General features: G+C 38.5%; 1 protein-coding gene across 12 annotated transcripts in view; it reads right to left on the bottom strand.

Moving 5' to 3' along the window:
* ppp1r12a (protein phosphatase 1, regulatory subunit 12A) overlaps window positions 1-19,652 on the bottom strand; it is a 58,389-nt gene that overhangs the window by 3,232 nt on the left and 35,505 nt on the right. Inside the window, exons 5-27 of one of the 12 annotated variants that reach the window (XM_052577369.1) lie at window positions 19,347-19,491; window positions 19,174-19,248; window positions 19,006-19,097; window positions 18,564-18,724; window positions 18,356-18,486; window positions 16,952-17,059; window positions 14,809-15,030; window positions 14,604-14,692; window positions 14,239-14,355; window positions 13,278-13,421; window positions 12,163-12,285; window positions 11,918-12,079; window positions 10,888-10,978; window positions 10,438-10,617; window positions 10,145-10,313; window positions 8,411-8,532; window positions 8,035-8,097; window positions 5,616-5,632; window positions 5,384-5,510; window positions 5,189-5,293; window positions 4,970-5,017; window positions 2,519-2,569; window positions 502-1,309 (exon numbers count right to left, since the gene is read on the bottom strand). In XM_052577369.1, the coding sequence (XP_052433329.1) occupies window positions 1,175-1,309; window positions 2,519-2,569; window positions 4,970-5,017; window positions 5,189-5,293; window positions 5,384-5,510; window positions 5,616-5,632; window positions 8,035-8,097; window positions 8,411-8,532; window positions 10,145-10,313; window positions 10,438-10,617; window positions 10,888-10,978; window positions 11,918-12,079; window positions 12,163-12,285; window positions 13,278-13,421; window positions 14,239-14,355; window positions 14,604-14,692; window positions 14,809-15,030; window positions 16,952-17,059; window positions 18,356-18,486; window positions 18,564-18,724; window positions 19,006-19,097; window positions 19,174-19,248; window positions 19,347-19,491 (2,677 nt within the window). In that variant the 3' untranslated portion in view covers window positions 502-1,174. Of the gene's footprint in view, window positions 1-501; window positions 1,310-2,518; window positions 2,570-4,682; window positions 4,720-4,969; window positions 5,018-5,188; window positions 5,294-5,383; window positions 5,511-5,615; window positions 5,633-8,034; window positions 8,098-8,410; window positions 8,533-10,144; window positions 10,314-10,437; window positions 10,618-10,887; window positions 10,982-11,917; window positions 12,080-12,162; window positions 12,286-13,277; window positions 13,422-14,238; window positions 14,356-14,603; window positions 14,693-14,808; window positions 15,031-16,951; window positions 17,060-18,355; window positions 18,487-18,563; window positions 18,725-19,005; window positions 19,098-19,173; window positions 19,249-19,346; window positions 19,492-19,652 lie in introns of those variants that run through there. The other 11 variants (XM_052577365.1, XM_052577359.1, XM_052577364.1 and 8 more) reach the window with 11 other exon arrangements.

Raw genomic sequence — 19,652 nt, 5'->3', positions numbered from 1 at the left:
GCAAAGAAACAACTTCCTTGTGATAAACTTGGCACTGACAATTACATTTTAACGATGTAATGATACTTCCCAAGAGAGAGGTTTACAGTTTGAGTACTGCAGTTGTAGACTGGAAAAATGCATTGAAAACGGTCCATAAAAACAGTGTTAAAGTAAGTCACAAAACGGAACTGAGAAAAAGAAATAAGTAGACAAAAAAAATAATAGTTATATTAAACACATATACAGGTAAGCATCCAAAAATATGTTTCATTCTGTATACAATTGGCTGGATTACGCTAGAAAAGCTCCAAAGTAATTTAAGCGTTTGCCAGCGACAATCTGTGGATTAAAATGCATGAGTTTCCAAAAGCCATGCAATCCAGATTAGCCTCAGGCAGAGCATAAATAGCAGTTCAGCTCCAGATCCCCAAAAATCTGGGCCTGGGGGGTTGGTGCGGGTCTCAAAAAAGAAAAAAAGCAGATTAACTATATTTGATTTTTCAAAAACCAGTCAAGCACCTCATGCAAGATGCTGGAGTCATCCAAAGGGAACTGCACTTCACAGCAACACATTCGAAGGGGGAACCCAAAAAAAGATCAAACAATCTGAGAAAACAAAAAAACAAACAAACAAAAAAAAAAAACAGTACAATTTATATATATATAAAAAAAAAAGAGTTTCAAAAATAGCAGGAACTGTACGATACATATGAGCAGTGTTTAATAAAAACATACTTTTTTTTTGTACAATTTTAAAAACGAAACGTTTAATATTTTATTCTAAATGAAAGTAGATTTTTATAGATGTCATTTGTAAACCTAATTCATAAAAATCTGGGTAAAAATGGTTTATTTTTTATTTTAAAATTATTTATTTAAATCAAAGAAACATGCCTTTTGTATAATGCTGTCCGTAAAAAAAAAAAAAAAATATTTTATGTTTTAATAACACATTTAATACTGATAAAAAAAATTGCTAAATATCAGTCATTTCTAAAAATACATAAAAGGTACAGTATTTTGTAGCCATTTTTAGCAATAACTGTACTGTGTTAAAAAAAATTAAATAAAAAAAGCCGCAAAAAGGAAGGTGGGGTATCAGCTCAGACACAGGCTGGCACCTGCCTTTATATGGGCGTGGGCGGAGCTGAATGAAGCATGAGGAGGGGTGTAAGGGGAGGTGGGGGCGGGTCTACAGGTCTACAGCGGGAAGGTGGCTGCAGCCCTGTGAGATTTTGGAGAGCACGCGAGCCAGCGCCCTGTTCTCTGCCTGCAAACGCTCATTATACTGACGCAGAGACTGCACCTGCTTTACCTGAGGAAGATTCTACGAGAGAAAGAGAAAGACAAAGAACCACAGAGGAGAAGATGATAGACAAAAAAAAAGGAATGTGATAACGTAGAAGTGAATGATACATCACTGAAGGAAAAAAAGGGATCTCAAAAATAATTCAAAGAAACGGAAAAGAAGATTTTAAATCTTGAAAAGCTAAAACAGCTAAAAATCAAGACATTAGCTGATGTAATTTCTGATTTTAAAAGTGTAATTTCTAGACCTGAAGAAATTTTTAAAAGGCCATAGATTTTTTTTTTTTTTTTTTTTAAATAGAATTTTTTAAGTTATTTCAAGCTCTAAAATATTTTATCAGATAGAAATTGCTGTCTGTGAGTACAAAATAACAATAATAGAAAACCAAACAAAACTGGAAACACAAATAACATCCAATATCCAAATAACGATTTCACTGACATTTTTATAAATAAACCCATTAACAACAGTTACGAAAAGTTTTTATATGTATATCTATATATAAAAATATTTTTTATTTATTTAATTTTTTTATGAGCAGCTTGGTCATTATAACAAGTTCCAGAAATATCTTTGGGGACCTTTGAATATTGTCTTTGACAATAGTGGGCCCTTGGAGTCAAAAAGGTTGTGAAATGCTTCTAGCGAACCAAAAAAATAAAAAAATAAAAAATAAATTACAATAAATAATTTATAATATAAATTATAAAAATGTATATATCAGTTTTAGTCCTCAATATATAGTTTCATGTATAGATTCACATGCACGCAAATACACACACACACACACACTTAAGACATAGGGTGAATTCAGTGGAGAACTCTATAATACTGATATACAACAATCACGCAAACCAAAGGCTAGCGAAAACGTCTTTTAACATTAACTTCTTTGTAATCACCACAAACAATCATTTACAAAAGTATATCACAAGAGCCAACTTGTCATAATATATTCATGTCAGAAAAGAGATTTGAAAGAATGTACAGTATAACAATTTGGCTGAAATGGGTAAACTTGTACCTTTTAGTCCATGGCTGTTATAGCTCAGGTAATCTACATGCTAGCATACTAGGCCATATAAACACATACAAACACGCATAGAATTTCTACAAAAGTGGATCAAACTTCACTTAAACATGTAAAGTTTTACATTTTTGTACTTATTGTATGTTTTGGTGATGCACACAACACAGACACGGTTTAAAAACACAAACAAAAAGTACCTTTAGTTCCTCCTCCATCTCAGAAATCTTCCTTTCTAGAGCTCTTCTTTCCTGCAGACAGACACACACACACACACACACGTTAGCTCACATGGCCATAAATCACAAACATCTGCATGATTCACCATCACTGCAAACAAAGAAAGATGCACACACAGAATCATGGATGCTTCAGGTGAATTCACATCAAAACAGAGAAAGAAGTGAACAAAGTGAAGGAAACCACACACTGCTTAGTGAAGCAGATCAAGAGCTAGAAATATAGTCGGGTTTGTTCAAGCTCACACCTGATCTGAGCAAAATAAGTTACATAATAACTCTACAGTGTAATTAAAGTAATAATAATAACTATTTAGAAATTGTTAAATTATCATTTTATTTTATGAGTAAATATACACAGGTGCATCTCAATAAATTAGAATGCCATGGAAAAATTTCAGTAATTTAACTCAAATTGTCAAACTCGTGTATTAAATAAATTGAGTGCACACAGACTGAAGTAGTTTAAGTCTTTGGTTCTTTTAATTGTGATGATTTTGGCTCATATTTAACAAAAACCCACCAATTCACTATCTCAACAAATTGCAATACTTCTTAAGACCAATCAAAAAAAAAAAAAAACATGTTTAGTGAGTTGTTGGCCTTATGGAAAGTTTGTTCATTTACTGTACATGTACTCAATATTTGGTAGGAGCTCCTTTTGCTTTAATTACTTCCTCAATTCAGCGTGGCATGGAGGTGATCAGTTTGTGGCAGTGCTGAGGTGGTATGGAAGCCCAGGTTTCTTTGACAGTGGTCTTCAGCTCATCTGCATTGTTTGGTCTCTTGTTTCTCATCTTCCTTTTGACAATACCCGGTAGATTCTCTTTGGGGTTCAGGTCTGGTGCGTTTTCTGGCCAGTCAAGCACACCAACACCATGGTCATTTAACCAACTTTTGGTGCTTTTGGCAGTGTGGGCAGGTGCCAGATCCTGCTGGAAAATGAAATCAGCATCTTCAAAAAGCTGGTCAGCAGAAGGAAGCATGAAGTGCTCCAAAATTTCTTGGTAAATGGGTGCAGTGACTTTGGTTTTCAAAAAACACAATGGACCAACACCAGCAGTTGACATTAAACCCCAGATCATCAAAGACTGTGAAAATTAACACTGGACTTCAAGCCACTTGGGCTATGAGCTTCTCCACCGTTCCTCCAGACTCTAGGACCTTGGTTTCCAAATGAAATACAAAACTAGTCTCATCTGAAAAGAGGACTTTGGACCACTGGGCAACAGTCCAGTTCTTCTTCTCCTTAGCCCAGGTAAGACGCCTCTATCGTTGTCTGTGGTTCAGCAAATTCATTGACGCGTCTGTGTGTGGTGGATGTTGATGCCTTGACACCAGCCTCAGTCCATTCCTTGTGAAGTTCACTCAAATTCTTGAATCAATTTTGCTTGGCAATCCTCATAAGCCTGCAGTTCTCTCGGTTGGTTGTTTTCTGCCACACTTTTTCCTTCCACTTAACTTTCTGTTAACATGCTTGGATACAGCACTCTGTGAACAGCCAGCTTCTTTGGCAATGAATGTTTGTGGCTTACCCTCCTCGTGAAGGGTGTCAATGATTGTCTTCTGGACAACTGTTAGATCAGCAGTCTTCCTCATGATTGTGTAACCTAGTGAACCAAACTGAGAGACCATTTTGAAGGCTCAGGAAACCTCTGTAGGTGTTTTGAGTTGATTAGCTGACATGTCACCATATTCTAATTTGTTGAGATGAATTGGTGGGTTTTTGTTAAATGTTAAATTAAAGAACCAAAGACTTAAACTACTTCAGTCTGTATGCATTGAAGTGCATAATTGAAGGAATAATGTAAATAACTAGTATACATGTAAACTACATAAATATGGATGAAACCGGAACCAAAAAAGCTAATAAGTTTTAGAATGATTTTCACACAGAGATGATATCCCACACACATGCAGATACCACACCATACTCTATATCTCAAAGGATCCATTATTCTTTTCAAGTCTGAAAAGGTGTGTCACTTTAGTGATTTCAAGAAAAAGAGTGAAATAGGGATTGTGATTGGCTGATGGGGTTTGGTTCCAACCCCGAGGCTGTGAGAGGCACGTGATTCAGCCACTAGCAGAGCTGTAAACACTTTAAATCCAGGTTAAACATTACCCAAAGCACCCAGGTGAGCCTGACACCTGCCTGCAACCTTCAGACATAAACCAATGTGGAAAAGTTACAAACCATTTGGCCGATGGAGGCCAGAATTCAGTTTGTAAACATCTCAGCATTTGAGTTGAGATGTGCTGATATGGGGCTTTATCCATAAAGGAGCACTGCACTAGTGTGAAGTACACCTGCTTATCTACTGCCATGACACTTGAACTTGGATGGTGAACGATGATTTCATACATTCAATGCTTCACGAGACAACAAATTCAAGTAAAAGTTGTTTTTACCCTTTTCTCCATCTCCAGCTGCGATCGATCAGCAAAACGCTCCTGCCTCTGTAACACAAACAACACGATGGATGAGTTCAGCGGGTTTCTTTTTCTGGCCTAGAAATCATATTGGTTGGGTCCATTTGGATTCATTTATTTATATGATTGAATGATTCTAGCCATTTCTATTCTTTCTCTTCCCTTCTCTCAGAAAATGAATCGTGGACAGGATCTCACCTGCGTGGCTTTCTCCAGCTGCAGTTTCAGGTCTGCCAGCTCCAGTTCTGTATCACGTAACTGAGCTTTCAACTTCTCGTTTTCAGCTAAAATCTGCTCATAAAGCTACAAGCGGAAAGGGCATGTTGGGTAAACACTCAACCATAAGGAAACCACTATTTAACAGGGCATAATCATAGAGCGCAAAGTTTGTACCTTCTTATAATCATTGGTGTCGTCTCTTTCGAAGCGAGAATATGGCCGCCGGCTCTCTCCTATGCCACGGCTACTCAAAGGCTCGTAACGGTCGAGGGAGGAAGTGCTAGTAGAGACAGGGTCATTCCTGAAGGGGGGAAATGAGGGTTACTTATATTATTCACTTGGGTTCTCATAATAAGCACGAACACAAGATGCACTCAAGTGACCTGGCGTGTTTTGGGATACATACCTGGATAGTCTGTCGCTCTGTGGATGTAAACAGAGAGAGAGGAAGTTATTACAAAGTCTGTACCTGCTGTTAATCAATCACATGCTCATAATGCATTTAGTTTGTCTAATGTCTAGACTACCATAGCATCTAGAATGCAGATTATCAATTAGTCTGGGATGGATTGTGACGCTCTCATTCCTGGCTCTGATGGCCTGCTTAATGCTGCTATTCAATGAGTCTGCACGGGTCGGCAAGCTATCATTTACCGCTCTACAGTAAAGGACGTGTTTGAAGACATCTGATAGTAATCCATTTGATTTGGTCCTACTAAATAAAATTCATGCTTCAAAAGGTTTGACTTCCATGCAAGTGTCACATTTATCAAGGTGGAAGTCAAAGGTTGAGTTTTGAGACCTCTCGGTCCTGCTGGGCTTTTCTTCACGAATTCCTGATCAGCAGCCAAGACTTCTGGGTCTGATCTTATTCCTCAGCCACTCAAAACACACACAGGGTGTATTGGAATGAGTTTGGAATGGCATACTAACCACTGTGTCTGCAGTATGCATACTGTGCACAATATAATATTCGGTATGCATGAAACTGTTACCAATTGACAAAATGTGCAGTATTCCACCACAGCACATCATGTGAGACACAGCATCCCATAAGGCAATGATACTGGATGTGTGTGGCAAATGAACCTGAGTAATAATAGTTCTCTCACCTTCTAAAGACTAATTTGAATGGTTCCAGTTTTTCCAATTTTGTTCCAATTCAGTGGTTTCCAAGTTCCAATTTTATAGAGCCTGAACTCCAAAGTCACCCTTTGCTAGCTAATGAAATATTTTAGAGCTGATTTTAATTAGAAAAAAGTACATTCATGCCTATAAACTATAAAGATTAGATACTTTCAGGTCTGGAAATGACAAAAATTCCCTGACTTTTCCAGATTTCTCATGGGAATCCTGTTGCTCAACTAATTATTCAATTTGACTGCTGAGAAACATTAAGTAATATTAAATAATTTTTAAAATGTAAATAAATATATATGTATACGCTTATACTCATTAGGTATATATTTATATTATATATATATAAACCAAGTTGCTTGACCAATTTTTTCATTTGGACATTAGAAAAAGTTATTTATATTACAATTATATTTGAATATAAAACATAAAAGTATATATTTTATTGTTTTATATTATATTAAAACATATGAATTGTATTGACATATTTGATCATTCTCTATTTTCAAAATGCAGTCAAATAGTATTCCATTCTAAACACAACCAAAATCTTCCCTCATCAGTTCTCATAGCAAGCGGTTGGAAACAGTTGGCCGGGAGCCAGTGTGAAGCCTCAGTATTGAGAATACAACTGGAGCTCAGAGCCTGGGCTGTGAGAAGCTCTCAGGCAATGACCCATGTGACAGCGCAGCCCACTTCCTTTAGCCGACTGCCCTGGAAGCACATTGAAGCACTTAGCTTTGTGTCCCAACTTCCTTTTTGACACAGAACAGCACACTAAGAGGAAACGTGTGCTATTAAGCCAACAAAAAAACAGCTGTCTCATAAAGAACCCACAGACCCCATTAGATTTTCTTTCATACTGCGGCCCGCTGAACACTTCAACCATTCAACCCAAAACTGATCTTTAGCTCTATCGGAGCTAAATTTAAACCTGGGTGACATGCTGTAACAAACACACTTGAAAAGGTTAGGTAACAGGGGGATGATTGGAGGCGTCAGCTGGTGCTTCTTCCACTTGATACGTGCAAAATGTTTCATGTTCTTCTTCCACTGACCCAAACGAGCTTGGACCTGCTCTTTGATTCTTGACATTCCTGACTCAAATAAATTGTCACCACTTTTGAATCCCTCGTTCCCAGTTTTCCGCCCGACTGCGAGTGATCTGGTTCCAGGATCATGCCGAGACAGGATATGCAGGATATTTATCTTTACCTCACTGGACTCACAATATCATCTTAGTCACACCAATACGAACACAACTAACAGCTTACGTACACACTAAATAACTCATGTGACTAGCCATGTAGTTTCTTTTAATCGCTGGAAGTGTGATTTCTGAGCACTTAACTATTCCTGTAATAGGTGACAGTCGACGGGCGGTGAATCAGGCCGACTTTCATTTTAAAGATGACTAACGCTGCTAGGACAATTCCAGGAAGTTGAAGGACGAGGCCGGGGTCAGCAGTCAGCAGACACACAGTAATAATGCGAGTGAATTGTTTGTCCTACCAAGCATGAAGGAAAGTCAATCTGTTCTTTGACTATACAAGATGAAAAACCTTGAAGTCCTTCAAAAACAGCCCGACAAAATAAGCAGCTGATTTATTCAATTTGTTTGGAACTTAGCGTTTTTCTAATTGGTATATTTGTGTTGGCAGATGCATTAGAGGTGAGATGATGTTCACCTGAGGCTCTCCTTTAGTGCTGCCTTCTTCATCTGAAGGCTGATCTGGCTCGTTCTCGTCACTCTGTAACATAGAAACACATTTCAAATTCCACTATATTCCAACTATGAAAGAAAACGGGGTCCAAAATTAAGTCGCCAATCACTAAATGCACATAAACGCTTTGGCATGAACATAAAATGGAGTTAATGACCAGCTGGCAGGTAACTTTTCTTCCTGCCCAATCAGAAGTAAGTGATCTGTAGAGGCATGCATTAATCTGAAACGTTTATAGATTTATAACCATCATGGCTGGTGACAGAATGGAGCCTGATTGTAAAGCTTCCATCATGTCTTTTGTAGAGTGAGTTTGTGTGAGCGGCCAAAAGTTTCTTACATCCTGGGTCCAGAAGGACACTCCAGTCGAGCGTCTTTTCTCTCGAGGTCGTCTGCGCTCACGTATAGAGCGTGGCTGAGACTTGTCTTCAGCGTCATCTTCTTTATCTTTTCTATCAGACTCTGGTCAGAAGACAGACATGTGGTTCTTTAGGAGTACAACTGAACACTATGAACATACACTAACCACTAGTGGAAATCTCTCTTTTATTTACAGGAAGGATATGACTCCAGGCAAGAAATTCTGTCTGAGCTAATGGAATAAAAATTATTCTTTGAAAATGAATTAACACTACTCAATAGGGATGTAACGATTCAGTTCAATCCCCATTCAATCTGCGATTCGATTTGCGATTATAATTTTTGTTTTTTATGAAATAAAATTTAAGGCAAATTATAAATTAAATGTGTCCTTTTATTATTGCTTGGAAAAATTGCTGCACATTTCTTTGTGAAATTTAAATATAACACTTTAATAATCTACTTGAATATTATAGATTTTTTGTTAGTTTCGATAGCTTCTATTGTCCTTATTTGTAATTCGTTTGGGCTAAAAATGTCTGCTAAATGACACAATTTAAACAAATGTAAAAAATTTACGAATGTAAATGTAAATAACAAAAAAATAAATAATATACAAGTAGATTATTAAAGTGTTATATTTAAATTTCACAAAGAAATGTGCAGCAATTTGTCCAAGCAATAATAAAAGGACACATTTAATTTAAATTTTAAAATAAGCCCCAAATCAAATAAATAAGTAACACAAATACAAAAAATCTCTTCATATTAACAAGATTAAGGCTTTGTCTGTGCTTTTTGCATTTAAAATTAGTAGCAACCACTGCATTTTAATCATTATTCAAACAAAGATGTTGCATACATGCATCATGAGCAGTTTTTAAGCTAAATAAGTTTGTATAATTTTGAAGTAAAAACAGAATGCTCCCACTTCAGTTTTTTTAAACTTTACATAAAAAATATCTGCAAGAAAACGAAACAGAAGACAAGCCGAACAAGACGCAGGCTCATTCTCTGCCAGCAGGTGGCTCTTAAAGCGTGTCCTTGGTTTCGGCTGTAAACAAAGCAGCTTATGAACATAAATGTATACAGAGGAAAGATGAAAAAAAAAAATACCAGCTGAACTTTTATGAAGACAGTAGGTTCCCATCAGACTTAAATGCATATAATCTCCTACCCTTAAATGAATCGTGATTTGTTAAGCATTTCAACTGATTTGAATGGCCACATGAGTCAATTTTCAATTAAAAATCGTTAAATCGTTACATCCCTACTAAACAATAAAACAAATCTAATACCAGTATTCTGACATTTTGAACGATAGTGTATCACAATCAACAATGGAAAAGCAATCCTCTTCTTACTAAATGTTAGCTTCCAAGTGAATGAAGACTGATTCTTGGCTTAGTCAGTCTGCAACAATACTACAGGAATTTCCTGTCTGTATGGCAGTTCCTGAAGCACCACAAAGCCCTATTACTCATTTTCCTTCCTGTGCCATGTCCCTCGACTCAGTGACCCTACAGAGATTGCATTTTGCACTAGAGGGAACAGTAGATATAATCACTGCTGTACGCTGTCTGTACAAGTTTCATGTCACAAGAAACACTTCCATTAACGGGCAAGTTCACAGGTTTTATGTATAAAATCTATTCTGTTGTTTGTATGAAAGAGGACCTGGATATAATGTCTTGAGTACGTTTTTGTGCTGTACCTCTCTCAGTGTCGCGTGTGGTGCGGCTGTAGGAGGAAGTGAGACCGCTCAGGCTGTTGGGCCGGTTCAGAGAGGAGGTGCTGTACAGAGAAGACGAGCTGCTAGACGAGGAGGAAGGCAGGGTGGAGGAGGCCGTGGTGGTCGAGGCCAAAGAGGTGCTCCGGTACTTCTGGAGGACAAGAATCAGAAAAGAAAAGAAATTCATGCGACACTAAAAACCTAGAATGCTAGTTAGAATTCCACAAACTGCGCTATTCTCTGTGAACAGGGAAAAGAAAGGAGTTTTCCCTCACCTCTTCAAAGCTGCGGTAGCGTGACCTGTAGTCATCCTCCTTGGTTTCCGTCTCTTTCTTCTCTTCTTGTTTCTCCTTGTCCTGTTTCTCCTTCTCTTCTTTCTCCTCTTCTCGAGGCCGCGTGGGACGACTGCGACCGATGGTCTTCTCTGCCTCCTGGAGATCAGTCAAGGTCACACCCTAAAAAAAAAAAAAAAAAAACAAGGTCAAAGGGTCAAAATCATGCCATTAGTTTCTGATGCTGCTAAATAAGCCCCACAAATTGTTATGGTTTCAATTACGTTGTCATTATTTTTATAACTGCAACAATATATTTGATGGAGAGATCAATACATCTTATAAAAAGTCTCACAAACAAATAGTGATCTAATAACGTAAACAGCGCTGTGGATCTTGTCTATTATTAGAGAGAGTTCCAGCAGAGGTGTTTAGATGATCGTCTAGACTCGCCTGTGTGGACCTCCTGGACTGCCGCGCCTGTCTGGATCTGGCTTTCCGCTGAGACTCCGACTCTTCGTCACGCACCGGGGTGAGGTATGATCTACTGGCAACAGCACAAAGAAATGTCGGCACACCGCCAGCTGAAGCAACACACACTTTTGTTGAGGCTCTTCGGGACAGCTTTAATGAGAGCAACAATAGGCTTTGGAGAATAAACAAGACCGTTCTTACTCTATTAGGAACTGCGGCATCATAAATTGCAGAAATTTTGTCGAATGTAGAATCGAAATAAAAAGTTGCTTACTAAAAAAAGACATTTTGTCCTCTGCTGCTCTTATCCTAATAATACTACTGTAAAAAGACGACAAAATATATTTGAAAAAGCTAAAATCTTTTTCAAACATGCTTGCTTGATGTGCACAAACCAATGAGTTAATGAAGTACTGTCGAGCTTCCGTTTTACGTTTACTTCATAAAGTCCATGTATGTGCAGTGCTCAATATGTATGTGTAAACAAAAGAAAAAATGTATACCGTTATTCACAATGAAGTGATCAGGTCTTTTCAGAAGACTTGGATTAAAGCACTCAATTTATTTGGATTACATTTATGATGTCCTTTGGTAACTTTTTAAAACTTGGAACATTTTGGTTGCATGGACTTGTCCAAAGGATTGCCAAAAGCTAGATTTAAAAAGAATTGTAAAAATATTGAGTTCTGAAGATGAACGGAAGTCTAATGGATTTAGAATAATGTGAGGGCGAGTGAATAATGACACTTTTCATTTTTAAATGAGAACTTCTCCTTGATGTTACAGAGCCAGATGTCCTACCGAGGTTTAATGAGTTTTAAAGCAATTTTCACAAAAAGCTAATTGCTGTTTGTTTTTGTCTTTAAATCAAATCAAATAGGAGCTGGTTGGTTGGTTTCATGCCTCTTTAATGAAATCCTGATCGAGAACATCAATGTTAAATAATACATCGATGCAAAAATGCTCTCAGTGATAACATGTTGAAGTGTGTTTGTGTGTGTGTATGTACCTGCGTCTCTCTCGTCCGTCAGAGCCCAACACAGTTCCAGTAGTGGAGGTGGTGGTGGTGGTGGCTGCAGTGTTGATTGTGGGGATGACCGTGGCTGACTCTTTCTCCTTCTTCTCCTTCTCCTTCTCCTTCTCCTTCTCCATACTCTCTTCTGCCCAGTACCTGTTATACAACGACACGGTTCACTAACAGCACCTACTCTGAGTGTTTAGTTTGGATGTTTTATTGGCTGTGTGTGTTCAAACCTGGCCAGCAGGCTGCGATATCCGGTGGGTGAGGTAACAGAGGAGGTGGAGGTCGTTGTTGTGGTGGCGGTGGAGGAAGAAGTGGAACTTAAAGCATCATCCTGTCTCCTTCCAAACGACCCGCTACAGCAACACAGAGACAAAACCAAAGATTCTTTGACGAATACGCTGCAATATTTTAATATATCGCCCAGCACTATATTCAGTCCATTCTAACAGTATTAAGCCCCGTTCACACCAAGAACGATAACTATAAAGATAACGATATTAGTGTCCACACCAGCGAACGATATCTTCTGTTTATTCTGAGCGCACGTGCGTCTGCCGCTTTAAATCCTCGAGCTCGTTACAGCAGGATGGATTCTGATTGGATGTCAATGTTTGTATCGTTTATCAGCTGGAATAAAATCGTTCTGAAAATGATTCCAATGATACCGTTTCTCTGTGCCTTTATCGTTATAGTTGTAGTGTGGACTCTGCTATTCTTTAAAAATGAGAACGATTTTTAGAACTATATCTTTATCATTATCTTTATAGTTATCGCGCTTGGTGTGAACGGGCCTTTAGGGCTGCACGATATTGGGAAAAAATGACATTGCGATATTTTATTTTTCTGCAATATATATTGCGATATGAAATCTAATCAAATTAGATTCAAACAACAGTCTCTCTCTCTCTCTCCCTCTGTCTCTCTCTCTCTCTCTCGTGCTCTCTCTCGCTCTCTCGTGCTCTCTCGTGCTCTCTCTTTCTGCCCTGTCAAAACTTTCACTCTATGATGGTTAAGCTGTGCAATTAATCCGCGAATCACATTCGTCAAGGGCCGGGGAGCAGCTGGCCCGTACAGTTAATGAACAACGGATCAACTATCGCCTACATCCTGCGATGTGACTACCGTGGATTCGTACATCGCGATATCGATGCTTAAACGACACATCGTGCAGCCCTAAACAGTATATTGTCAAAATATACACCCCATAAGCAAATAAATCCATAGAAAGCAAGAATGGCAAGCAGCTACATGTGGGGAACACAAAGACACATGGAGGACATGGAGTTGAGTGTGTGTGTGATTGTGTGTGCGTGTGTATGTTTGCCGGTGGTGCTCGGGCAGGTACCTGCGGTGAATGCTGTTAGACTGGTAGTAGGAGGAAGGCTGCTCCTTCCTCCAGTTGTTAGGTTCCAGGCTGGAGGCAGAGGAGGATTTGGTGGGCAGGTCGCGAGAGCTAGACGTGCGGCCTAACGCTAGCGTGTGAGACGTACTGCCGTGTGGGTGTGGCGGGGTGAAGAGGTGAGTTAGCAGGGGGCGGACAAACATGAACACACACACAGACAAAACATTACATATATGCATGAAGCACTGACTCGCTTGTGGGGTGCTTGGTTTCTTATAAAGTCATATTTTGAGGTATAAATAAATCAAATTACCATTAATAACTTCATTAGACATAAAAATAGAAACGGACTTATTATCTAGAAACCATAAGAACGCTATATAAAACTGCAGCATGCTTTTTTTTTTTTTTTTTTTTATCAGAGTATGAAACCAAACCAGGTGGCACAAGTGCAGTCATGCTAATTTTCTTTGTAACACAATGACACACAAGCACTTGGGTCATTAGGAAATTTTGGGGTGCTTTGATCTTTAGACCAGGGTTTTCAAACTGGGGGAAATTTGAGGGAATTTTACTAAATGTTTGTTTATGTCCATCAAAGTTAGAATTAAATATATGCATTAAATATGAATTAAACATATGCATAGTTACAATTTAAGAGATTTCATGAAAGTGCGATTCCATTTCTAAAAACGGATCGAAAATCATGAAACCGTTATAAATGAAAAGGAAAAAGAAAAACATCTGCACATAGTTTTGATCATGCATCTAAACTACAATAGTTGCAGTGGTTATGGGATGGCAATACTAAAACTGATTCGAATTACAATCAAAGCATCACAGGCAAACTCAAGCTGACAGAAGCTGCTATAAAAGCTTGACAGCAACATAAAGGTCTTCGAAGCATATCAGAACACCAGGAAACAGCGACTGTTTGAAAGTCTGAGCTAGGATAAAAGCTAACCTGCGCTGATAGCTGGAGGTTCTGTTTTGTGAGGCGGTTCCGTCGCTGTTCTTCAGGTCTTCCTCCCAGCGTCTCCTGGTGTACGAGCCACTACGTACCAGACTAGCAGCCGAATCCCTGAGAACCAAACGCTACAAATAGCACCTCCGATTCCAGAGAACAACTGTAGATAAATCTATTACACTGCTAAACTAGCTTCTATCAAAATATCTTTCTTGGTAGTTGAAGAGACATTTGAGAGTCTTCTCATGTACAAGATGAATGCTTTGCACAAAAGCATGCAACACTTGAGCGTGTGCTTCTCAGACTGCAACACACAACATGGAGCAGTAGGAGGCGCTCTCACAAATGCATCCCATCTTTACCTGTTTTCCTTCTCGTCAATGTCCGATGTGCTAACGTGTCTCCTTGGGATGGATGGTGCAACATACGCCAGGCGTGTCTTCTCCTTCTCCTGTGCAAATAAATGAAAAGGACATGTCAGTTCAAGTAAACATGGAAACGAGTGTAAAATGATCAAGGTTTACAGGAATATTTCACCCCAAATTAAACAACTAAATTCCAGTAGACCTTTTCCTTGTCCTTATTGTCCAGTGAGGATGAGAGGCGAGGAGAAGAGGCCGAGCGCATCACCCCGGCTGTGTCCTTCTCTTTCTGTGCCTCTTTAGTTGTGCTGATTTCTGCCAGTGCTCCATAACTGCCGGTTTTCCGCAGGCCCAGTCGCCACGATGCAGGAGACTCATCCTTCCTGTCCTCCTCTTTAGGAGACACCTTCCCTGGAGGTGTGCTCACCTTAGGAGGACAAACAACAGATAAAGAGTTAGGGAATTAGGGAAGTGCAACATCTAAGGAGCCCACATTCCAACCTCATAATATTTTGATCATAGGAAAATCTAGAGCATACACTTGTGCAGTGATGGTGTTTACTGGACCACAGAGAGTACACATTGAAAAACAACATTAAGGGTTGTTCATGGTCTTAGCAGGGCATACATATGGGAGAGTTGGTCTGTAGGGCTGGGCGACTTTTTGATATTTTAATATATATTTCAATATGTATATGCTCTGAACTTAAATCTACTACCTCGATCTTCAGAAAATGCAATAGCCAAAAAAACAAAAAAAACACTTTCAATAAATAAAAAAAACACAATGATGTTTAATTTTAAATGGCCAACAAAATAATATAGTATATTGTAAATATTCAATATTTGTAAAAAAAACTAACAAAAAAAAAAAATAGTAATAATAATAATAAATACACAATTACATTTTTTTTATTAAACAACATTATTTGTTTTTAAAACAAATACAATATTTCATAAATAAAATAAAAAAATTAAAATATAGAAGTAAACAAAAAAATAAATAAATACAAATATTTAAATACATGAAATAGTTTAGGGACCAATTCTTCCTATTAACTAGTTTCTTATTAGCTTGCATATTATTAACATATTGGCTGTTTGTTAGTTCGCATAAAGCAAATATGTTGCATGAACATATTTTAGAAAGCTTAATCCTACCCAAAACCTTAACTAAACAATTACCTTACTAACTATTAATAAGCAGCATTTATTGAGGCAAAAGTCGTAGTTAATAGTTAGCTATTAGTGAAAATTAGTCCCCAAATTAAAGCGTGACCATTCAGTATTTCATAAATAAAACCAACATTAAAAAAAAAAAAAAATCAATAGCCATTAAAATAATAATAGCATTTTAATAATAAACAAATAAATAAATATCTATTTTAAGAAATCAAACAAATCAATCAACGACCAGCCCTAATGCTGATAAACAGCGTTTTGGCGAATGAAAACGCATATTTTTGAAAATGGGCTTCAAAGTTTCTAAAATTCTTGAAAACGACACCTTTGTCGTTTTCGTGTTAACACACAATACGGGAGTCTTTGAAAATGGTGACGTCATGCGTGTGCGTAGTACGCGTTAGGTATTTAGACATCCGCAGTACGTGTCGATTTTTAAAAGCAAGCACGAACAAACATATACAACAGAGTTTGTTGATGCCTCTTCAGCAAAGTGTGGATTTACTTCAATGTTACAACCAACAGTGGAGACGCATCTTATACATCATATAATCGTCACTTCCCTACAGGTACGGTTAATTAACAAGGTGACAGTGCCAACTACTGGCCTGGCATACTTAATACATCGTATTTGGCCTTTTTTGTGGATATGTGTAAACACTAATCGTTTTGAAAACGTTGTTGTGTATACGTGAAACTTGGAAAAATTATTTTCGGTTTTTGACAACATCGTTGTCGTGTAAACATAGCCTAAGATAGTAAGCATACCGAATAACAACAGATGACAAAACCAAACATGCCCAATTTCAATCAAGATGTTAGTTTTTGCTCGTAGCTTTAACTCGTCAGCATCCTGGTGACCTGTTAGGGTTTAGAGTCAATGGTAAATGAACTCACCCTTATCAAAGTACACACAGCATTGAAGTCACCCAGTCATATTTAGTCCACCACATTCAAGTATAAAACTATATAATAATGATGTTCAACCCAAAGCAGCACGTCATCACACCTGCGACTGAAAACCACAACACCATGCAGTGAGCCAGTTGACAGGATGAGGGAATGGTCTTGGATTAGGCGGTTTTCTGATTGGTTAGGGATGTGGTCACGTGGGGGAACATAGAGGGAGGGCGGGAATCACAATGCTGAACACACCGAGGCCTCACCATCGCTTTTTTGGGCACAAGTGAAATGCCAGTTTTGCGCAAGCCTTGACGCCACAATGCAGGACAGCCTGGCTCCCCCCCAGGCACAAGGGCAGTAATGTTATCAGACTAAAGCCATCCAAGACAACAGCAAAGATGAGTAGAGAGAGAAAAACAGATGCGTGTAAAGAAAAAGCCAGAAAAAGGAAGAAAGAAACCCTGAATGACATAAATCAAAAAGCAGTGATGCACGAGTAACAGAGAAAAAGGTACAGCAAAGAGAATGATCAAATGAAAGCCCAGTCACAACATACAACGTTTTGAGAGCTCCTGCCATTTTGAAGGCAAGTTTAAATTTAAGATGCAATTAAAAGCTGATTTTTTTTTTTTATGCAGCATTTGTCGTGGAGAACAATACAATACACAAAATTACATGATAAAAAAATAAACATTTACAAACAAAGAATAACGATTTATATCACACCGGTCTAGAAGTATAGCAACCAATGTATTTTGTACATTTAAAATAATTTTTACTGCACATATTTGGGACATAAATGTATCTTAATTTAATTGTAAAAATTTTTTCTCAACTGGTAGAGCACTGCGCTAGCAAGCAAGCAAGCGCAAGGTTGGGGGTTCGATTCCCCGGGAACACATGATAGGTAAAAATTGATAGCCTGAATGCACTGTAAGTCGCTTTGGATAAAAGCGTCTGCTAAATGCATAAATTAATTTTTTTATTTAATAAAAACATCACTATAAAAAAAAATACTTCCTCGAATATATATATATATACACACACACACACACACACATACATATAAACAAGTTAAGGTGTTGTTAATAGTTGAAAAACTATGTTTATGATGAAACTGAAAAGTCATTAAAATTAAATCGCATTAAATGAAGCCAAGTTAAAATTAACAAAAAATATTATAAAATATTAACTTTATTAAAATTTATAGGAAAAATTTTAGAATCACTTATATAAGTGAGATCAGGTTTGTTCTGAACAACAGCATTTTCTAACGAATGGTGTGGTTGCCTGATGAAAGCCTGACACTGATGAAACTCCTTTACTGTCCAGCAGAGGGCAGCAGGTACGAGGTAAAGACGCGTGGAAGACATGTTCTCTCCTGTCAAGTGCACAGTCCCAGAATTCACTGCACACTGACATTCCTGTATAAGACGTAAATCAGCTGACTTTTTAGTATTTCGCGACCGCGCTGCGCTGATGCCACGTAACACTATGAATCTCTAACTCCTTCATGGTGTTATGAAACCAAGTCACCTTGAACATTTGTTCGAAAGCAACTTTCTTGCTTCCTGACACATGCTACATATAGAGAATGAATGATATTGCCAAGGAGAAGTCTGGGTGAAGGGAAAAGTGGACAGCACCCTCAGGAAGGGAGTATGTACCTTTTTGGTAGGTGAGGTTGGGGTGGTCACCTGGTTGCTTGGGGTAGTTGGGGACGTGACTGTGATACCAGCAGGCACAGGTGCAGGTGTACTGTTGGAAATGGTCGTCGGAACAGAAGACTTGGTCTTGTCTGAAAAAAAAAATGACCTTACAGTTTACAACAAAGCAAGTTGGGTGTAGGTGGCGGACAATGTTTCAAACAGGTACCTGCTTCGTTCTCAGACTCTGAGTCTTCCTCCTCCTCTTCCTCACTAGAGCAGCTAGACTCATCCTTCTTCCCCTCGCCCTCTTCTTCATCCACCTTCTCTGGCTCCAGAGTCTCGATTCGTGGGACAGTCTTCTCTGGCTCCAGTAGAAGCGTTTCTTTACTAAAGCACAAATGCAAAGCTTGGTTTGGCATTCAAAAGCAGTTCGGTTTTGCCATTTAAAATGGATTAAGAACCAGAGCTGGACTCCGCTGCACACCGGAGTTTGGAAAAACCATTTTCATCAACCAAACTCTGATTGCAAACATTTTGTTTCCACACCAAAAGCTCTAGTGTGAAAACACCCCTAGCCAACTCAGGTGCACGGTAAAGTCAAGACATCGAGTAAACAGTAAATCAATCCCATCATGGTGGTTTCTCTCTAGTGAGCAGGAGCCATTTACCTCTTCAGTGGTTTCACAGATTGATTATTGTCCCCAGTAGTCGTCGTTTCTATTAAAGGAGACTTCTTAACATCCTTCTTTTCACTCAGAAGCTGAAACAAACACAGACAAGGCTCACAACAATTGCAACTCACAATTGAAGATCCGATACCAGAAGTGCGAAATTACCAGATTCTGTTTCTTTTGCAGCTCTTCTAAATATCCCAAGATATCTTCATCAGCTACATCAAACGCCGTCTGACCCTGAGGAGCAAAACTTGACATTGTAAGGGTTCGATTCAAAGCCTTGGAAGACGACTACACAGAAGCTAGCAGCACAGACAGAACCATAAATCCCATACCACTTTATTGACCATGTCCATATCGCACAAATGCTCTACTAGTATCCGGCAGGCCTCTTCTTTGCCCCAATGTGCAGCAGCGTGGAGCGGAGACCAGCCATCGTAGTCTTTAATATTTACATCATACCCTGCTTGGATTAAAAGCCTGCGAACAGTCAGAGCAACAGAAATAGCATGATGAGATTAGACAAATCTGGGTTTCTTGGATTTTGGTGCTGCAATCTAAGCTTGGCCTCATTTGCCAAAAGCCTGGGATATTGCGTGGACCAATGGGCTCGTTTTTCTTATTGCCTAGAAGGCAGGTTA

The sequence above is a fragment of the Carassius gibelio genome, chromosome A4, assembly GCF_023724105.1.
Source record: "Carassius gibelio isolate Cgi1373 ecotype wild population from Czech Republic chromosome A4, carGib1.2-hapl.c, whole genome shotgun sequence".
Classification (NCBI taxonomy): Eukaryota; Metazoa; Chordata; class Actinopteri; order Cypriniformes; family Cyprinidae; genus Carassius; species Carassius gibelio.
The sequence above is the reverse complement of the archived record's forward strand: the minus strand, read 5'-3'. Positions and strand labels throughout refer to the sequence as shown.